Genomic DNA, 13,786 nt, shown 5'->3' on the forward strand with positions numbered 1-13,786 from the left:
TAGGAGGATGAAAGGGCAGGAGGAAAGAGATGAAAAAAGTAGAGAAGAAACTAAAAATGGTAGGATCAGAAGAGAAAGGAAAGGAGAGATAGGAACTAGGGAAAAGAGTTTGAGAAGGAAGAGGAGTGGCAGAAGCCAGAGACAAGGACCACTGTCACCACACTCCAAAAAGTAGAAGAGGAGCCAAGGAGGCCAGCCACCATATCTCAGAATTACTCAGCCAAGGAGGATCAGTGTCACATGATATGCAAACACTATGACATCAAATGTTTCACAAGATATTTTCATTTTGTAGTTATATGTTTATGATACATTGAGTGTTATAAGCTCATTAAGTTCATGACCACTATTAGAACCACAGGGAAAAAATAGGAAAGACATACAGAGAAGTTTGGCAGGTAGTACTCAAAAGATGCCTCTAGGTGGCCTGACACACACATGTCTGCAGTCTGGTAAGAGAGGGATTCTGTGAGACTGCCCACAGGGGCCTTCTCCTGAGCAGAAGCAGGTGGAAAGCTTCCATTCCAAGACTAAGCAAGATACAGCCTGGCTGCTGCCCCAGGAGCAAAGCCCCTTTACTCTGCTCAGATACCACTCAGCTCTGATGCCAAGGGTGGCATGTGATGAAGCTAACAGCCATCTCTCCTTGTATCTGTGTTTCAATAGAAGGGCAAGTCTGAAGAACTGCTGAGTGCCTTGGGGTGCCAAGACTTTCCCCCCACTTCTGACTGTGAGGACTTGCTGGTGGAGTTCTTGGAAGTAGATGACAATGAGGACGAGCGGCTAATGCCATCCCATTCCAAAGAGTATCCGGGTCAAGGTGTTAAACCCACACACCTAGATCCTGACAGTGACTCTGGTCATGGAAGCTATGACAGCCATTCTCTTTTGTCTGAAAAGTGTGAGGAGCCCCAGGCCTACCCCCCTACCTTCCACATCCCTGAGATCACTGAGAAGCCAAAGAATCCTGAGGCAAATATTCCTCCCACCCCAAGTCCCCAAAGTAACACCCCCAATTGTCATACAGATACATCCAAATCTACAACATGGCCTTTACCGCCTGGCCAGCACATGCCCAGATCTCCTTACCACAGCATTGCCGATGTGTGCAAGCTAGCTGGAAGTCCTGGAGATACACTGGACTCTTTCTTGGACAAAGCAGAGGAAAATGTTCTAAAGTTGTCTGAAGACGCTGGAGAGGAAGAAGTGGCTGTTCAAGAAGGGGCAAAAAGCTTCCCTTCTGACAAACAAAGCACATCTTGGCCGCTGCTCCAGGAGAAAGGCCCCACTGTCTATGCTAAACCCCCAGATTACGTGGAGATTCACAAAGTCAACAAAGACGGAGTGCTATCATTACTCCCCAAGCAGAGAGAAAACCACCAGACAGAAAACTCTGGGGTTCCTGAAACCAGTAAGGAGTATGCCAAGGTGTCCGGAGTCACAGATAACAACATCCTGGTGTTAATGCCAGACTCACGAGCCCAGAACACAGCTTTGCTTGGGGAATCAGCCAAGAAGGTTCCACCATCGCTTGAACAGAACCAATCTGAGAAAGATCTGGCCAGCTTTACTGCAACCTCAAGCAACCGCAGACTCCAACTGGGCAGGCTGGATTACCTGGATCCTACATGCTTCATGCACTCCTTTCACTGAGAGCTAGACTTATGGACCGATTGGCTAAAATGTGATTTCTCTTCAGGTTAACACTACAGAGTCATGAAGTAATGTGGTCTGCTAACAGATGTTACAGGATGTGGGTATAAAAAAGAAAAAAAAAAAAGAAAAACACTACTTCACTCCTCCACACGCTTGTGTTCAGCATTTGCCTCTTTCCAACAGCTGATTTCCAGAACAAATCAACTTGTTTCCTGTGATTTGTACATTTGCTCTTTGCTACCATATATATGTGTGTGTGTGTGTGTGTGTGTGCATATATATATGTATGTGCATATATATATGCACATATATATTTTTTTTTCAATGAAATAAAAGCACATCGCTTACTATTCTTGAGGGATGGTGCCAACAGGTATAGCCTCTGCAATAGATTTGTCATCAGACAGAAGGTATGAAATAGTCTAAATGACCTAGCACAAGAAGATGACAGATAGGCTCGAAATGCCATAAAAATGGCTCTTAAGAACTGATGGCTAAGCCTTTACACTCCTCTTTCATTTTCATGATGATGGTCCCGATATTGCACTTTTTGGAAAGAATACATTCCAGGACACCAGCCAAATTGTTTACATCAGTCCCTGTACCTTAATGACCCATCGCCTGTATGCAAACGGTCCCATGCCCCCAGTGTTTTCTTAAGATGATTTGAATCTGTTAAGCATGGTTATTCTGCTGAAACTTTATTTTATTCTAAGGCTTCTTACGTGTATAGTTTGAGGAAATAAAATTTTCATACAAAATAAGGCCAATGGATTCCACGTAGTGAACCTTTTCAAATGTGTTCCTTGCTTCTTTGAGCAGGAGATGATTTGTTATAAACCCTAGTATTTTCTTAGTAGAAAAAAGAAATTTCCCCAAGACTAACAATCTAAAAGGTAATCATTGCAGGATGCTAATAGAAGTGTTGCCTTACTGTACATACGATTCTACTTTAATACAAACCCGTAAGTTTAGCAATGTATTTTTGAAGACTATTTTTCTATCGCTTAAGTAAAGTAAAGACTATTTTCTAACTTCCCAGTACTGCTGTTTACGTAGTCAAGTGAGTAGAGTGATTTTGGCTACAAGGTTACTGTGAGTGTTCAAAGTTTATCAGTATATGCAGTCCCTGTTAGACTGAAGTGCCAGGCAACCCATTGCCCACTGAGGAATGCAAGGTGGATGAAAACCTCAATTGAGTACAATAGAGTAAGGTTTATCTGATTATTTTTATCCCTAGGATACGTTAAACAGCAACAACCATCACTGACTTTGGGTTTTAGGGCTTTCTATAGACCTAACACATTTCTCCCATGAGTTTAGGGCATCTGCCCACCTACGGACGAGTCTCCCAAACCACCATGAACAAGGGCAGTGATGACTATGGAGGGTTTCCAAGACAGAGATCTGATTTTGTTTTGTTTACTTTTATCTGAGCAATCCTGCACACAAAAGGATTTTAAGTAAAACGAACGTCAGCATCTCCTTGGAATTCATGCATTTGCAAGACCTTGACACAGGCTGTGCTCACGTCACAGATGTCCAGATAAAAGTTTTAGGAAAGCAAGCATCTGCCCAGTGATAACAGTTTTAAAGGTCAGGGGATGGTAGAATCTGCAAGCCAACTCCAAGGGCAGGCTTCCTGGGAAAGTTCAAAGCAAAGCCTTGGGTCTCCATTGAACAATAGCATCTATGACTCACTCTCCCTCTGCTTGGCAAATCAGTTCTCTCTTTTCACCAACTGGATATAGAGACTCTGAACTCACCTCTTGTGAGTTCAACATTTCACCCAACATGCACATGCCCTCGGTGATTCTCCGACAAAGGGAAAGAAACAAAGAAAACGCTTCCAGAACAACAAATGCAAGCAGCCAAAGCTTATATTCCAAATATATAAGACATCTTGTGAACAACAGAAGCATTTGAGAAAGTTGTCCAGGCCCATGCAATACCCTGAATCCTCCATACTGAATGTCTGAGAAACAACAGCATCTTCAAAGACATAGAGAATTGGAGTCTGAATGGTAGTGCATTCACTAAGCTCCCAGGCACACGCAAGCTGAAGGAGAAGCATTTTTCTCTATGATCATTTTCATGAAAAGTTATTTTTCTCTCCCTCTCTTGGAAAGTATGGAGCAAAGTTTATTAACTTGAAATGAGCAACAATGTATGTGAAGAGAAAATAAGATCAAAACTCTTAGTGATTTAAAATTCATGTAGCAATGTTTCTTATATAAAGTCACACAAGACAATGACATGCAAAATACACACAACCTCCAAGAGGATCAGTGAATCTAATTCACCTGGAAAGCTACCAACAAAAAAAAATAAACGCCAAAGCCAATGCAGGCTAAACCTTCTTTGCCAAGACATTCTATCCTTCTCCAGGAGACAAATAAACGGATTTATTTACAAGTCAGCACTATAAAATTGATGCTGCATATATTGCTCATAGTATGAAATTTCTAAAAATTGGCTTTAGATATGTAATTTTGCAAATGTGGAAAATATGGCTGTCTAAAGTCAAGCTACATTCCACAAAAATAAGTTAGCATTCATGAGAGAAAAACAAATCTATACAGTTCTATACATTTATTAAATTCTTGTGGTCAAATATTTTCTATTGAAAGACAGCTGCTTGAATAAAAGAAAGCATACTAGGAGTTGACACCTGGGTTCTAGTTCTGTTTTGCCTTGGAAAGACGAATTACCTATTCTAGTTTTCTTTGTGTTGGACCCAATAATCTCTACAGCCTTTTGAAATTCACTCTTCTTGATTCTGTGGCTTGATGAATAATCAAAACCAACCCCTTGCATCTCAGTGAAGTTTTCAGGCAATTATAAAAATGCAGAGCCACCTTCATTCCTGTGCTCATCCTGTTTCACTCTTTAAAGTCTCAGCACCCATTTGTCTCCACATAATGAACATGTTTTTCATATTATATGGACACAGTGTAAGTCAGACTCTAGGATCATATGGAGATATGGGTGCTGAGGTAAGATATAGCACTAAAAAAGACACAGGAAATGAGACACAAGCCTTTAGCCATGCTCATTCCTACATGGAGCCAACAGCCTCAAACTTCTGTTCTTGTATTTGGTTGTTGCCTGTTTTCTCGTATTCCTGTTTAATGAATAACCATTGCCCATATAGATTAAAGAATCTTTTGTGCTGAATCATTTCAAAATGTATAGCTTTCTAAGCAACTCTCTGAAAATTTTCAAGTTATGAAGTACATGGAAACTAAATATATTCATTTGGATTGTTGATGGAACTTTAGGACACAAATGGCAGAATGGTCTCTGATAAGTTTTAACAAGTACATAGAAGGAACTTCATATGAGCACAACTTACCATCAGCAATGCCACTGACTTTTAATAGATGATACATTCTCCTAAGTGCCTGAGACTAATCATGGTGGTCAGTGATAGGTCAATGATTCACTGTAAACCAGTTTGGTGGGAAACAGTCAAGCCCATGTTGCATGTGTAAAATTAAAGCCAAGAGACTCTTTACTTGATCCAAGGTGAATCCTCAGTCAATGAACAACCAAAGGACCTGAACTCCAGGGGAAAGTTTGTCCTGATGGAAAACTAGCTCCTCCATTTTCATTTTGCTTTAGCTGTTCATCATTTGTAAAATGACCCAGCCTGCCCTTAGCAACTTCAATTTAGCATAGACAAGAGAGAAAGAGATCTGTATATGTTTTTACAAAGTGCCTTTCTTTGCTTCTAAAAGGTTTCATTTTGGAAGAAAAGTGCATTAATTGGAAAACAAATTTTATCTTAAATGGATTTCTTTTAAATAAATGGAGAGATGACAAAAAAAAAGGAGGGGAGATGACAAAATGTTCTAAAGACTAACCAACAAAATGTACAGGGATTTTTGCGTATAGTTTAACTGAATCATCAGAGAACTGAAGTGAATAGTATCAATCACTTTGCCTGAGTCTGAGCGTGATTGGAGATGAACCCAGGAGCCTGTAATTCAAGACTTTCCATTCTGAAAACAATGTTGATTCATTCTTGAATGACACTGAATTGTATGCCTGGCACCGAAGAGGCCAATGTGTGCACTTTGAAGCTCTGCACACAGATGGAAAAGTAGTAATGACCTTGAATATCTATCCTGTGACTTGTTATGGATGAAAGCTTTATATATACATCATCAAACAAGGTTTCTTTTCTGACTTTTTTTTGGCTCAAGCACAATACTGATTCTGGTCAGAGAGTCTCTGAGCCCTCAGTGTCCAGCTCTGGGTCATGTTACTGCTACTAAATAGGCTTCAAGACCTTGATTTTTTTTTTTAATTCTGACCACTTGTTTCCCCTCTTGTAGGTTAACTCTCTCTCAAAAAAAAAAAAAAAAAAAAAAAAAAAAAAAAAAAAAAGCTTCTACAATTTCTTCTAGGTCAGTCTTAGATCCTCATGAGTTAAGTAAAATCTAAGCTTGTAGGTGAAAGGCCCAGGGGCCATGGCCAACACACCCCTAACTTAGACAGTAAATGCCTGAAACTGTGTAAAGAAATGCTTAACAGAAACCTGAGATCCATAGCTCCAAGTCAGGTAGACCAGAACTCTTGCATTCTGCCTCCTTACCATTTCTACATTCTTAGAGCCTTTCAGCCCCTCTTTGCAGGGCCTGCTATTCTCCCTAAAGGTTAATTATGCAGAATAGTAAAGTTGGGGTCTGCAGGAAAGAAATTACCTACAAACAATGATTTGACTCTGCATAAGATGAACCAATTGTTAACTCTCCACACAGACACAAACCTGAATTATGGTCATAAATGATGCTTCGTTTTGATATGTATGTGTTTAAAGATTCAAGCCAGCAACTCCTGTTCTAATAAATCTGGGATGTCTTAATGAGTAGATGTTGACTGCCTTAAATAGAAACTTTAAAAAATATACTGTTTTCTTCAGAGTTTACGATTCAACAAAAGAATCTACGTATAATTACAGTCCTTTCCTATGAGTACTAGGCGTTATCTGTGAATCACATGCAGATTTTCCACTTGGAGTTTCATTTTCCAAAAAGATAACTTTAGGTTTGAGCTCTGCCGGTATCAATTTCCAGTGGAGGGGAAAGATAAAAAACAGAATGTTCCAAAATGTAGGGCATATCAGAACCCCACCAAATGGGGTATTCATTCACTCAAATCTTACCGGAAATGGTAAATCTACATGTAATTGTGAGTGAATTGCAGAGAGGTAAATATAACTTCTAAGACCATAGGCTAACAGCAGTTCTGTTAACACCAATTCCTTCTATCTCAAGTTATAAAGCATTGAGACACATAGAGTAGGAAGGCAACCATCTATACAGTCTGGTCAATGAGTAAAGGGACTCACAGATAATCTTAGCATGTTGATTAATATTTACCTACTGTTGTTTAAAAAGAGAAGAAGAAATTCTAAAAAAAAAAAAAAATTGTAACAGAAACAGGACTATCAAAAACAAACCTTATTAGTTATGGTCAAATTATCCCCCCCCCATACACTTCAAAATACAGGCTTGGTTTTTCTGTGCACATTTTGCAAAGGGGGGGGGGGCTCTTTTATCACATTCTCTAAAATACAAACAATAAAAAAGAAATTTTAAGAGAAAAATACCTCTGAAAATCATTTGTTTTACTAATTCCTGAGAAACAGATTTTGAACTTTTAAAACTACCTCCCTTCCACATCCTAACGACCTTCCTTCAAAGCTGCTTATAGTTAGAAATGAAAGATACCACATTTTTATGTTTGGACTGGTGTTGATGGAGTATTTGATATACTTTTCATGTGACACTCCTAACTCTAAAGTATGTTATTTTACTGTAATGAATGTTATTTTACACTATTTTGCTTTTTTGTGATTCAAAACCCATATATGCCATATTGAAGTATATAATCCTCTTATTGTAAAATTTATCATGTAATTCAAGTGATAATCATTATTTAATGACTTGTGATCTAATCATATCTAATTTCAATATAATTATGTCTATGTCTGTAAAGCAAAGCTAAATCTATATAATCATGTATGTAATCATATATTTCTGTTGAAACTGTGAATGTTCTAACTTTCCCTTTAACCTTTGTCTACAGTGATAGTGTATGTCATTGTATAACTGACTTGGGATGCTAGTGTGTTTAAAGTACAATTCACCAGTGGTTGAAATGTCAACCCTTTGGCTTGGCTTCTTGTGATCCCCGAGTGTTCTCTGCACCTTGAGACTTGCTTTTGTGCTTTGTGCTCTGTCATTAATTTTAAACAATGTAAGAGTCTCTTGTATAAACCAAAGTAATCAGCCCACTGAGTGATCGTTGCCTTCATTGCCTTCTGTAAAGCCATACTGAAGCAAAGACTCCGCTGTAGCTTAAGGTCCCCTGTCTCCAGAGCTGCCACTACCTCGCTCCTGCTCTTTCCCTACAAAATGCCAAACGAAGTTTAACCCTTTACTGGAGTATTAGAAGTGCTTGCTATTATTGTCATTTTTAACCTGATAATAAACCTTCTAATTCATTACCTTGCAGATGTATGCTAGGTTTTATGAATAACCATTTTCACAGTTTGATATTTTGTAGACATTGCCTGATGAGCTAAGTTCAGAAAGAGTACATACTCAGTCATCAGATTTAAAAAAGTAATCAGAGAGTGCAGGTGTTTTTCCTGTCAGTGAGTCACCTCAAGTTGGGTGGCCAAAGCAACTATAACCTTGGTCACTATAGCTGAAATACCCAACTCAGTGCCTGGCTCAAAGATGTTTATCCCCTTGGCCTCCTTTGGTTCTCATATTTTTTAATTAGGTATTTATTTCATTTACATTTCCAATGCTATCCCAAAAGTCCCACACACACTCCCCCACCCACCCACTCCCACTTCTTGGCCCTGGCATTCCTCTGAACTGAGGCATATAAAGTTTGCACGACCAATGGGCCTCTCTTTCCACTGATAGCCGACTAGGCCATCTTCTGATACATATGCAGCTAGAGACACAAGCTCCAGGGGGTACTGGTTAGTTCATATTGTTGTTCCACCAATAGGGTTGCAGATCCCTTTAGCTCCTCCATTGGGGGCCGTGTGATCCATCCAATAGCTAACTGTGAGTATCCACTTCTGTGTTTGCTAGGCCCCGGCATAGTCTCACAAGAGACAGCTGTATCTGGGTCCTTTTTTGTTGCTGTTGTTTGAGATGAAAATGAACAGAATCACTTGGATGTGGATGAAGTGAGTTTTCTAATTTTTGGCTGTCAGATCTATAATCATAAATTTGCAATTTCATTTCCCCAAACTCCCAAGAAATAAATATCCTCTTAACTTGATTTTAATCATCAAATATCTTGTGGTATTGAAAGAGTCAGCCATTTATCAGAAACAATCTTGTTTTGAATTTAAAGACTCATTTCTATGTCTCACTACTGTGATATCGACTTTTTCTTTAGTATTAAAGGGTGATATGATGCTAAACTCTTATGATTTATCCTCCTACATTTTTCACTCTGCAAATCTTGGGTTATTGCACATTGTACTTCCTAGTTTTTATGAATTTATTCACTTGTCTCCATCCACTTTGTAGGGACAACATGGACAGTTAAATCTTTGTCAGTTATATGAAGATAATGCTAATTTCTCTCATATTTTTACTGCATGCTAAAAATAATGTTTGCCAAATGGAATCTTAGACATCCCAGAATAATATGGTCACTATATTTCTATTTCTGTCATTATTGAAAATACCCAGCTCAGTGCCTGGCTCAATAAATGTTTGTTTTCCTGGCTTGTCCTTCTAAATTTTTTTGAAATTGAGATGAGCAAAATATACATATGACTAAAGCAATTTTATTGGAGATGTTTTAACCACTGAATGATCTGTAATCAAGAAATTGTTCATATAAGTTGAATCAAACAGATTTTCCAATTTGTGTACACCCATCTCAATGACAAGGCAAAATCCCCCTTATTTATCTCATTTGTGTCATATGAGAAATTGATAGAAACAAGGTAAGATGAAATTGGGCTTATGGAGAACGAGTACAAGAACCTCATTTAAATGCTGTAAAGGACGGGCCAACCCATCAATAGGTGAATGGAATCCCTTTGGACAGTATGATTCATCACTATTATTAACAATCAGACCTTTTTAGTAATTGTGCTCTGGACTCATCCAGTGCTCAGGTTGTGTTACAGAACTGTGCAAGGTGTGTTTGGATTACTTGAAGACCTCTTTCTGCTCCCATTAATTCTCTAGTGCTGAGTCTTATTGGAGAATTAACATATTCTTTCTCACAGTGATTATCAGTTTATACAGCTTGGCTTTGGGCAAAGCAGCACTGACTTTGCCGTATTTCTATTAGAAGCATCTGCTTTTAATTCTAGGGCTCCTGTGTATTTTTAATTTGCCTCATTTAGAGTATGGGTCATCAAAAATAAGTAACATACAGTTAACGGTGACCTGTGGATATAAAATAGGTAGCATGCTTTCTGAATGTATTGTGTGTGCTTTTCTGAAAGAAAACATGAATTCGTGTTGCCACATCTTGATAGAATCGGGTCTAAACTCTGAACTCATTGAGTCTCCCTCCACTACAGAGTCTACACACTCATCCCACTATTTAGAAGCTGGGAGATGCAACTTCCATCTTGGTGTGTAGAATTAAGAAATAAGGTCATAAGGCTGTTAACTTGCCCACTCTCTCCTCTTCTCCAGGGACCTTACAGAGTATGGAAAGAAAATCTCCATCTAGATTTGATAGTCCCCCTAAAGTGTTCGGGGGAAATCCAACAAATTCCTGATACTGTGTAATTCAGAATTCTTAACAACTAAAATTATGACTCTTATGGTAAGCACCTCCCAAACCATACTGCACAACAGCAGCCAACCCTGGGAACATTAAACATTCTCTTTTAATGACCAGGTTCATATTAAAATGTGTTCTTTACAAACTGACTTAAGGTTCATATTGTTTTATGAGTTTTATAAAATACTTTTAAGTCTAGAACATAGCCAAAATACCAGTGGGAGGTTGGCTATTGAATAGGAGTGGAAGAAAAAACAGGATTTTCTAAGTATGTTTAGAAAAAAGTTGTAAATGCCACTAGTACATGTTTGGAGTGGTGTTTACTTCATATGAAACTTAGAAGGTAACCTTAAATGACATTGCTGGTAGTTTTATTTTACGTGATACTGCACTGTTGCTGAACTGGTTTTCATGGGATTCCAATACTTTTTTCAGAGTCAGCATTTTTACAATGGTAGCAGTGTTTAACTTAAATTTATTTTAATAAGTTGTTTCCTAGTGCATACTTAAAACATTTATTATATGAAAAACTAGAAGCAAGCTCTTTCTTTAACAAACTTTATTAAAACCTGTTGGGTTGGGTTGGGTTGGGTTGGGTTGGGTTGGGTTGGGTTGGTTTGGTTTGGTTTGGTTTGGTTTGGTTTGGTTTGGTTTGGTTTGGTTTGGTTTGGTTTGGTTTGGTGGAAGGGAAAAATGACATTCCAAAGCTCTCTGGAACTAAGATACTGAGGCACATGCTAAAACATTTTATCTTTGGCCATTCACCCATGACATGTTTTTCTAAAGACAAAAATTGCACTCAGCTTTCAACACCTTCTATTTTCCTTCTAATTCTAAATCAAATCTGACTCATGCTTCCAAACAGCCTGAGCTCTGCCTCTCCGTCCATAGCCCTTGTGTTCCTTTTCTTTCTTCATTTGCCAAATTCAAGTCTTGAAAATGCAAACATGACTGAAAGTGCCCAAAAGTTTTTGGATCTTCTCCTGGGAACAACCAAGAACAAGCAACAGGAGAAATTCCAAATCCAAGTTGCAGTCAGATTGTGGAACCACAAAACCTAAGAGGCAGAACTGATCTTTTCTGTGTCAACTGCCTCCAAACTAGAATCACCCTCCATCTCCACTTAAAATTTTACTTATAGTTTGACCATGTTTTTATTGAATAAAGATTTTCATAAAGTACCCGGAAATTGCATAGAAAATGTAGCAAATGCCTATTTACAAACATCAAATGTTCTCAGTATCAGTATTTTCCCTTACTTGTTTCATAATCAATGAACATCACAGAAGCTATCATACATATTCTTCAAAACTAAATCCTTTACTTCTTCATTTAATATCACCCTCAATATTGAAGTTGTTGTATATGCTTCCTGTCTTAAAAAAATACATTTACTTCATATCCATATTTCAGTAAGTGATATGTTTCATCATTCAAATTTTATGGATTTTTATATTTATAAGGCTCAACTTCTTGCTACTTGAGGTGGCTATAGGCATATATCACTCTACTTTGATTTTGGTTTGTTTCTCATTTGGCATTTTGAGATATCAGTAGCTTCCATTTATTGGTTCTATCTGCTGGATGCAAAGAGTTTTGAGAGTTTCTCCATAATATAAATGTGTCGGGTGATATAACAAGCATATTTTTATAATCCCTAGATACTGACAAATTGTTGCCTCCAGGGTATTTGCACCAATACACCTGCCCCATCCACATAGAAGCCTCCATTCCTCACCACGTATAACCATCTAGTATTGCCAGATGTTCTCTTTTTTGATAATTTGATGAATATAAAATGAATTATTATTATTATTACTTTAATATCCCTTTCACTGATAAATCCATGTCATATCTGAACAATTCATTGATTACTGCTTGTATTATATGTTTCTTTTACCATATCCTGAATTTTGACAGATCATAATTTGTGCTTCTCTCAATTCCTGCCCTGGCTCTCTGATGTTATTCCTATTTCTCATACAAAATCTGAATATCCAGCAAACAGTTCTCACATCGCTATACCCCTTCCACACAATATTCCATTCATTCAGTTCTTCATCATGTAAACTTGAGATGATCCTACACATCTCCTATTGTGCTGGAAACAAAACTGTCTCCTGTGAAGGTTGTACATTAGTTCCGAGAGAAGCTGCAAGTTTGGAACAGTGTCCCTTGCTGTGAGCATGGCCCGATGCTTAGTTTGCACTGACCTTTGTTTGCATACCTTTGTTTGTTACCCTTCAGGAAAGTTTTACACCATTCCTCATGAGCATTTGTGCTTCTTGTTGTATGAAACTCGTTTCTAGGTACCTGGCAAATTTTGTTGCTATTGGCATTGGCACCTTTTGGGGGAAAACGTCCTATTCTAAACAGTTACTGCTAGCTAAAAACATTCATTTAAAAAATGTATTTATCTGTTGCATTGCAACTTAACTGAACTCCATTAGTTCTTGGAATTTGTAGGTTTTCTTAAATTTTCTATTTTTTTCCAATTATATCCTTAGAAAACAACTTTACTTTTGCTCTCCAGTCCTTCACACTTTTTAATTCTCTTCATGATCTGTTCTTTGGAATAGAGTTTCCAATATTACTATATTGGTGAAAGTAAGCATATGTGAAAGGCCTTTTGCCCAGCTCCCTACTTTCAAAAAGAATGTGGCTAAAAGGTTGCTGTTAAGTGGTATTATATAGGGTAGCATTTATACATACCCTTGGTTACATTAATGAAATCTCTGATAATTTATATGAACAGGTAAGCTTTTCTCCATTAATTAAGGAGTAGATTATTATAGTAAAACTGTTCAGAAAATATCTTAGGGCTAATTTACAATTGTATTCTTGAGAAAACATCACTTGTTCATCATGGACTTTATTAAAAGACCACAGCATTACACATGTGGAAACTACTATACTCAAAGAGCTGAAAATTTAAGCCAATATGCACCTAACTTACAGATAGTAAAGCAAAAAAAATGATAGAACCTCAGGAAGAAGGAGTCTTTTTTTTTAACATTTTTAATTAGGTATTTTCCTCAATTACATTTCGAATGCTATCCCAAAAGTCCCACATACCCTCCCCCCCCACTCACCCATACCCCCCCCCATACCCACCCATTCCCACTTTTTGGCCCTGGCGTTCCCCTGTACTGGGGCATATAAAGTTTGCAAGTTCATTGGGCCTCTCTTTCCAGTGATGGCCTACTAGACCATCTTTTGATACAAATGCAGCTAGAGTCAAGAGCTCTGGGCTACTGGTTAGTTCATAATGTTGTTGCACCTACAGGGTTGCAGATCTCTTTAGCTCCTTGGATACTTTCTCTAGCTCCTCCATTGGGGG

At 38.1% G+C, this 13,786-nt stretch overlaps 1 protein-coding gene across 9 annotated transcripts in view; it reads left to right on the plus strand.

Annotated features, from left to right (window-relative positions):
- Positions 1 to 13,786, plus strand: part of Prlr (prolactin receptor) — a 171,249-nt gene that overhangs the window by 150,507 nt on the left and 6,956 nt on the right. For 5 of the 9 annotated variants that reach the window (XM_021182969.1, XM_021182970.2, XM_021182968.2 and 2 more), the window contains exon 10: positions 667 to 9,425. The exons of 1 other annotated variant lie outside the window; for it this stretch is intronic. In XM_021182969.1, coding sequence (XP_021038628.1) covers positions 667 to 1,653 — 987 coding nt within the window. In that variant the 3' untranslated portion in view covers positions 1,654 to 9,425. Of the gene's footprint in view, positions 1 to 666; positions 9,426 to 10,355; positions 10,489 to 13,786 lie in introns of those variants that run through there. 3 more of the 9 variants (XM_029469742.1, XM_029469743.1, XM_021182972.2) reach the window with 2 other exon arrangements.

Source organism: Mus caroli, chromosome 15 (assembly GCF_900094665.2).
Source record: "Mus caroli chromosome 15, CAROLI_EIJ_v1.1, whole genome shotgun sequence".
NCBI lineage: Eukaryota > Metazoa > Chordata > Mammalia > Rodentia > Muridae > Mus > Mus caroli.